This window comes from Phaseolus vulgaris, chromosome 9, assembly GCF_000499845.2.
Source record: "Phaseolus vulgaris cultivar G19833 chromosome 9, P. vulgaris v2.0, whole genome shotgun sequence".
Classification (NCBI taxonomy): Eukaryota; Viridiplantae; Streptophyta; class Magnoliopsida; order Fabales; family Fabaceae; genus Phaseolus; species Phaseolus vulgaris.
In genome coordinates this window covers 18,999,916-19,008,250 of record NC_023751.2, presented here as the reverse complement: position 1 = coordinate 19,008,250, position 8,335 = coordinate 18,999,916, and the positions used below count along the sequence as shown (strand labels likewise).

The 8,335-nt window shown below is 32.7% G+C and overlaps 1 protein-coding gene across 1 annotated transcript; it reads left to right on the top strand.

Moving 5' to 3' along the window:
- Positions 1 to 872: 872 nt before the first annotated feature.
- Positions 873 to 6,850, top strand: LOC137820162 (uncharacterized). The gene is made up of 9 exons (XM_068624029.1): positions 873 to 1,133; positions 1,220 to 1,325; positions 1,911 to 2,215; positions 2,302 to 2,407; positions 2,498 to 2,860; positions 3,122 to 3,198; positions 3,283 to 3,407; positions 5,104 to 5,382; positions 6,612 to 6,850. Exons 1-9 carry the CDS (start codon positions 1,033 to 1,035, stop codon positions 6,629 to 6,631), a joined length of 1,482 nt encoding a protein of 493 aa, XP_068480130.1. The 5' UTR covers positions 873 to 1,032; the 3' UTR covers positions 6,632 to 6,850.
- The last annotated feature ends 1,485 nt before the right edge of the window (positions 6,851 to 8,335 follow it).

Genomic DNA, 8,335 nt, shown 5'->3' with positions numbered 1-8,335 from the left:
AAGAAACAAATTGATAAATATGTTAATAAATTTAATTGCTAAATTTTAATTTAATAATTGCTAACAGTTATTCCAAAATAGTGAATATTTTATTAATCTATTTATGGATAAACAATTTCTGCTACATCATGAATTATATAACCCTGTGGTCCACCTAACCTCGACCATCTTATATATATATATATATATATATATATATATATATATATATATACTTTAATAGTAATTTTCCCAAATAGAAGGAGAAATTGTTTCAGGCTTTTTATTCTCCTAACTCTTTGTAATGTAAGCATAGACTTATATGCATTGTTAATCTGTGTGTATTGGTATAATTATTTTAAAGTTAAATAAAATTGTAGAAGAGTATAATATTATAAAAGATGTATTTACATTTAACTTACGTAAAATATTAAGAATAAACAATATTACAAAAATACGCTTTTTAATTAAGTTTTTAGAAAAAATTCAAGAATAACATGTGTTATTTGCAATACACATAAATTAAGAACAGAAGACAAAATCTTATAATTATATATTTGATATATTTATATTATATAGTATGGATATATGTATAAAAGTTTGTAATTTAAAAAATATATTAAAACGTAAAAATAAAACACTTAAAATTTGGAAGGAAAAAATGAGACGTAAGAGGAAATCCATTAATAAAAAAGTTGAGATTTTGAAAAATAAAAGAATTTTTTTAACATAAAAAATCGGAATTAATTAATTTGAGAGTTATAAAAATTATTTTTTAAAGATAGAACAATGGCTATGAAGTCGTCACATAAAATTTAGGAGGAAATTGCAAAATAAAATAAAATTGGGAGAAAGTTTCAGAATTAAATAATTAAATAATTAGTGACATTTGAGAAGCATACGTATCCATCGACTGGGGCACATTAGACGCTATGGTATTTTGAACACTGAGTAGTGAGAGAGGGTACCCTAATTTGAATACGATTCATGCAATTTTGACGCCAATTAGCGAAGTGAGAATTGAAAGTTGAGAATTCGCAGCGAGAGAGAGACATGGCAGAAGACAGTGAGGAGATGAAGAAAGGGGAGAATATAGAGTCTCAGATTGAAACCGCTATGCTCTCTCGCGTCTCTCACTTCAAGGAACAATCCGAGTAAGTAACTCTTCTCACTTTCTTCTTCTTCTTCTTCTTCTTCTTTTTCCTTTCTCATCATTCTCTTTATGTTTCTTTCAATGCAGCTCTTTGACGTTCGAGGGTGTTCGTCGATTGCTTGAGAAAGACTTGGGATTGGAGGAGTGTGCTCTGGATGTGCACAAGAGATTTATTAAGCAATGCTTGCTCGAGGTACTCCTTTTCTTCTCAATTCGAATCCCTAATTTCAACATAGTCGGAATGAGTAAGTGGAAGCTTCTAGGGCTTTATAGTTTTTCTGTTGTTCACTAGTGAAGGCACACGATAGCCAACCCTAAGTGCTCAACGAGTAACCTCGTCCGCATTACAATTAGGAGCTCTCTGGAGACGCGGGGTTTTCTTTTAAATCTTATGATTTTAGAGTCTCGTCTACTGTCGGTTCACATGTGGTAGCTGAACAATTTGGTTTTCAATCACAATGTGAAATTCAACTCTGCCTTTACTTGGACTTTAAGACGGATTGCTGTTCTCTTTATTTAACCAGGATCTCAATGTGGGGTGTTTAACCAGATTTTTGTATGATCATTAGTATAAGTACGATTGACAAGTGTATGGTGTGTAATAGATTATTTACTTACTACTACAGCTACTATTTGACAGCAGTGATGATAACAATTTGCTTTATAACATATTTTTGTTGCGATTGGTTTAGTTTTATGATTTCTGATGTTACGGAGAATGCTTTGATGTTTTCTTATTTCTCTATATCAATGTGTTTTTTTACCTGATTGCTGGTAGTGCTTAGAAGGGGTCGGGGATGATGCTGGCCCAAGGATATCAGAGAAGGCAGGGGAAGAAGGTGCAGGTACACTAGAGCCAGATGAACCAAAAGAAAAGTGTGAATTAAAAGATGAGAAGGATCTTTGCCCTGAAGACGAGGAGAAAATGGAAGACTCTCCAGTGTTAGGTCTTCTTAAAGAACAAAAAAGGGCTAAACTTGAAACCAAGGATGATAAAGGCAATGGAAACAAAGTAGTTCCAAGTGAAGCCCTTGTTATGAAAGCTGTTAAAAAAAGATCTTCGTACATCAAGGCTAATGCAGAGTATGCTGCTGATTCTTTCAATTATTTATTACTCTGATGCTTGTCCCTACTTTTGTAAATTTATGCACACCAACTGTTAATTTCAGGACAATCACTATGGCTGGTCTTCGTCGGCTATTGGAAGATGATCTTAAACTTGATAAATTTACTCTTGATCTCTATAAGAAGTTTATAAGTCAACAGCTCGATGAGGTGAGTGAAAAATATATAAAGTCTCATTGATGCCCGTAAGAAGCACAAACACACTATCTGATGCTTAGCATGTCTCTTTCAAATGTGAAGGTATTAGCGTCTTCTGTAGTTTCAGAACCTGCAAAGAATGCTAAGAAAATTGTAAAGAAAAAACCTGACACCAAAGTAACTAAAAAGGTCAGCAGTGAAGAGAACTCTGATACTTCAGATAAGGAGATTGATGAGGACGAGAGTCAAGAAGATGAAGTTAAACCTATGAAAAAGGTTGTTCCTAAAGGAAAGGCGCAAACTCCTGTCCAATCCAAAAAACGTAAAGGTGAGGAGACTGATCTGTCCAGTAAGAAAAGAATGAAGCCTGCTAAAGCAGCCTCAGAAGAGATCAGTGATGCAGAGGATAGTGGGAAAAACTCTGAAGATGATCAGTCCCATTCATCATCCGAGAAACCTTCCAAGGTCATACTAAATTATTTTTTTTCTGTTGATTGCAATAGAAATGCCTGATATAAGTTGGAAAGTTATGGCCATAGTCATGATTATTGAAAAATTACGATCGCTTTGCTGAATAACAACTCTTTTATTATTAATCTTGTCCTTTTGTGTGTGAATTTCCATGAAGCTGAGCTCAACATTTTTGTTATTTAATTTCTACTAGGTAAGATGTATATGAGATTTATTTCATTGAATTATAGCTTTCTCTTTTCTCTTGAACTACAGAAGAAAGAGGTTTCAACTCCTGTGTATGGCAAACGTGTGGAGACTTTAAAGTCTGTTATTAAAGCATGTGGAATGGGGTAATTTTCTTCTTTGGGTTCCTTTTTATGCCCCTAGATATTTGTTCAAGATCATAGTTTGATGTTTACGTATTTCTATCACAGTGTTCCTCCCTCAATTTACAAAAAGATCAAGCAAGTGTCTGAAAACAAACGGGAAGGACAACTAATCAAGGAGTTGGAGGAAATATTGTCTAGAGAAGGATTATCTTCTAATCCATCTGAAAAGGGTGAGTTCATGTTTAGTAGTATTCCTTCATCCCTGGATATTAGCTGTGATATTTCATCCTGATTTGAAAAAAATATGCATTGTCAAAGGCGCCCTTGGATTTGTTGTTATCAGCTGTGTTCAATTATCTATCATGCAACCCAAACAATTGAAACCTTTGCTAGTTTTACCTTGGTCTTCTTTGTTTAGTTCTTATTAATTTTTAGATGTGAGAAGCTAAATTACTTGTGTTGTGAGTATACTGTAAACACAATTAAACTGTCCCATAATTTGTCCATACTTTGAAATGACTTATTCTACGTGACATTTTAGGGCCTTGACTTCATTCAGTATGTATACTGTGGAGTGAAAACTTAACATCGCAATTCAAAAATGTAAATTTGGACATTTCTATTGATATATGTTGTTTTCCTAGTAATATATTATTGGAATTAGATAACATTGTTTTGTGTAGTTTAGTTTCAGAGAATGGTAGATGTATGGAAGGGGTATAATTAGGGTTTAGGTATGAGAGTGCCAAAAGGCTCCTCACTATGTGAAGGTATGAGAGAGTGTCATTGTATACAGTCTTACCCTTACATATGCAAAGAGACTATTTTCGGATTCAAACCCCGTTACCAATTGGCCACCAAGGCGCTACTTTACGAATGCATTACTTGTCCTCCAGCAGTATAATTGAACGGAGAACTAAAAATCAATATTTGTTTTGTAAAATTTAAAGTTTGGGAGGTTACACTAATCAGGGTTGAGAATAACGCCCTATAGTGCAGCTACAGTGCTAGTGGAGGATTGGAGTGGTGCAGTTAAGTGTAACAACGTAGATGCTTTTTGTGGCTGGAGTGAAGAGAGTCACGAAACTTTCACACCACTTCCATGAGTGCTGTGCTGTCCCCCTTTTGTTGCTACTGCCCTTCTACCTCATCTCCATCTGTTACCTCTTCCCTCTTTCTTTGTCTCTGTGAAGCTGTGTTTTGCTCTCCATCTTCACTGTCGAAACTTCTATTATGGGAGGCTGTGATGAGCTGCTGGACTGTTAGAACCAGGCCTTAGGGTTATATTAAAGAAAAGGTTATAATTGAGGCAAGTGGCCCAAACACTTTTAAGTGACTTTTTTTGTTTTTGGTTTCTTGGGCCCTCTTGAGTATAGTTTAGCCTATCTTTTTGTTTTTTAATTAAGCATAGCATATTATATAATAAATAAGCTAATGATATAAGTAATGAAAATATAATAAACGATTTAAAGCATAACATATGAGATACTAGACTAAATAAGTAAATAGTAGTAATAAAAACTAAATAAAACATTACATAATATCATAAATTAAATACTAATAGAACTAAAAATATAATAAACTAAACAACAATAATTAGAGAAAGTGCAATAAACTATTTAAAGTATAACATACTATAAATTAAAACATAATTGTGACAAAGTAGCGGCTATCTTGCTATGTGTTATATTGATATCACAGTTTCTGGGCTGGTTGCTACACGCCACTATATCTTGGATTTAAAAAGCCTAATATCTGAAAGCAGATGGAAGGTAATGTAATTTCACTCAACCTCAGAGGAGGTTGGGTTGGTGTAATCTTCCCTGTTTATTAGGCCATAATGGTATGTCTACATTGAACTTAGATATGAGGCTTCAATTTAATGGCTACTATTTCCACTTTTCTGATGTTTTCTCATTCACTCAGAAATCAAGGAAGTAAAAAGGAAAAAGGCAAGAGCCAAAGAACTTGAGGGTATTGATGTAAGCAATATTGTTTCAAGTTCTCGTAGAAGGTCAACAAGTAGTTATATAGCTCCTCCACCTCCAAAGCCCAAGGTTCCAGTTGAAACTAGTGGCGACGGGGCTGAAGATGGTCATAATGACGAAGACAATGATAATGAGGAGGATGAAGAAGACGTGGAAGAGGATAGTGGCAGTGATGATGATGATGATGATGGAAGTCAGAGTGAAGAATTCAATGATGGTAAGTATATTTAAAATATCTTAATGCTTTGCCCAGTTTTCAAGTCAGATATCATAGATTCGGGAATCATGTGTTCTTTTGTACTTTTTGGTTTCGGTTAAGTAGTTTGTTAATAACAATAACTGCTTTGATAGGGTTGAATTGTCATCGACAGTGGGTATAGTTTTTTTTAACCATAGTATTGGTATGAATTATTTATTTCGGAAAGCATGACTAATACTTGTTGGATTCCCCTCCCATTGTAGTTTTTTTGTATCCAAAGCAACATCATCCATGCAACCTAAGTTCCATTTGGCAGTAGGCTTAAATGATTTTAACATTTTATAGCATTGGGCCAGCCCTTGTAATTTAAGTTCCATTTGATACGTATCTGATATTTATAGTAATATTTGAAATATTGGGATATTAGTCATCATCTCTAATGCATCAATATTGTAATTTGTGTCATGTGTCCGGGTCTGATACTCTATGATACTTTATTGATTCATATCGATGAAGTATCCAATTTATGCAGCACTAATACTTTTACGACACTGACAGTAATTTATAATTTTTTATTTTGGCAATGTCTAAGAAATATGATTTAACTTGGAACCCCTCAATTACAATTATATATTGAATATGTTTTAAGAAATTTTATACATTTTTAATCGTATATCTGTCACGTATTGTACCCTGTTATTTTCAAAATAAGCATATCATGTGTCGGATACACAGAATTTTATACAAGTAATTATATCAGTGCCTCATAGGTCATCATCATTACTGACTGAATTTCGACAAGGCAATTGTATTCTAGGACATTTGGATTTAGCATGGCTTTGATTAGTAATCCGGGCTTCTGAATACACTGAACAAACACAGACAATGGCAGCTACTCACAGCACAGCTAAAGAATCTTTGTTTGAAGAATCACTCTTGGAAAATAAAGACTCTTTTTCTCGTTTTTCCCTACGTTTTCTAAAAGTAGAGGGTGTAGAAAGATTTTGGGTTCATTCTTGCTTTTCAATTTTCTAGATTCTTTTTTTAGCTTCCTGTTACCCAATTTCCTCCCGTAGTTAGTTGTCTTTTAAGCTATAATTGTTTCTTAATATTAATAGAGAGGAAAACAAACAATTTTATGGAGCACTTGTGAAACTGTGGTGAATTATCTTCTCTACGACAATGTGTTACTTCGACTTTTGCTTTTTGGTGAATTGCTTGTCCTTAACATTCTCTGTTTTATGCAGACGAAGAAGACAGTGATTGAACTCGGGGATATTTCACAATAATCAAGGCGATTTTTTTCACAATTAATTAGTAGGTGATGATGTATAATGTAATGTTTTGTAGTGTGTTTGCTCTTTTACCCTTTTATTTTATGATGTTCCAAAATATGCATGTGATAATGGCCAGTACTTGTTGCTAGTTGCAGAAGTATTAATTTAGTTTTGTCCTTGGGCAGTTAATAGGAACTTCTGCTTTGACAGTATTGGTTTTAATTTAGTATATTTTTATTTCCCGTAGGAAACATGTTTACCGATAGATTACCATATCTCAACCGTAAGTGGCAGCATGGTCTTCTGTTGAAGTTTGTCAAACCTAGGTTCTGTCATCTTGCTTTTAGGACACTTAACCTAAACCTGAGAATTGAGATGAAATTGAATTGTTTAAATTTAAAGCATTATAGTAGTTTGAGAAATACAACTTTGCCCACTCTCACTTCAACTCTTTTGTTGAAACCCATTATTCCTGTTTAAGAAATATCTTTAATTTTTTTTTTATTTTTAAATTATAACCTCAAATTTCAACCCAGACGCCCGATTATGTAGTTTGACTTGGTTGGACTGTATTTTTGGCTCTTTGGATGGGAGTATTTGCCAGGGCGCCTTGATAGTCCCCTTACGTGTCATGATTCTATACCATTAGACTTCCCAATAATGGGCAATATTTGTCTTTGAATGACCATTGGTTGAATTCTACTTTTGGTTATCATGAAATATTGTCATGAAATACAAGTAAAAGTTCTTAAAATGATTGAAAAGGTAATGTGAACATTTAAAATTATTGAATATTAGATAATCTAAGGGTTTAACATGTATTGATTGACTAGTTTTGTTGATATATTCGAGTTGTCACTGTTAATTTCATTACAAAAAATGTGAGTTCAACGTAGGAAAACAATGTTATCTTTATTTGTTCTTCTGTATAACTGTGATGATACTCGAGAAATTTTAAATATTTTCAACTGTACTAAAGCATCACACACACACACACACACATATATATATATATATATATATGTATATATCAATAATAAGAAATCTATTTATTTAATAGCGTATTCACTTGCAAGTCATTTTAACGTAGTAACAAAAATTGGTTCAGGCGGTATGGGTCCAGTTTATATCAAACAAACAAGAATGTGAAGCTTGACTCTTGGGAATGATGTGACAGACAAAACTCAATTTTAATATTTTTAAGTAGTTATTAATACCTTTTTAAATGCTCTTAAAAGTTTATTAATTTTTTTAAATGTAAGTGTGTATAAAACTTCTGTACCATATCATGAAAATTAGACTATAGTACATTCTTCTCTGAAATTACACTTTTATCATTAAAAGAACTAATCCATTGGAACCAAAGAGTACAAGAATATTTTTTTAATTAATCTATCAAAACATGCAAATATTTAACTCATGAAGATAAATTGTTAAATAATGGGCTGTTTATTTAAGATATATAACTACATTGTGATTTTTAATTTTTTTATAGCGTTTAAAAAAAGTTGATGGTTAATGAATTTGGATTTCTTTAAAGAAAAGCTTGAATTTGAATAATTTAGATGGAAAAAGAGGTAGTTAGAAAAAGAAATTTCACTAAAAATGTCTAGTTAGATTTTTTATGCATATTACGTATTAATAAAATTGGTGGATAATTCATACCATATGATTATAAAAGAATTTACTCCGAA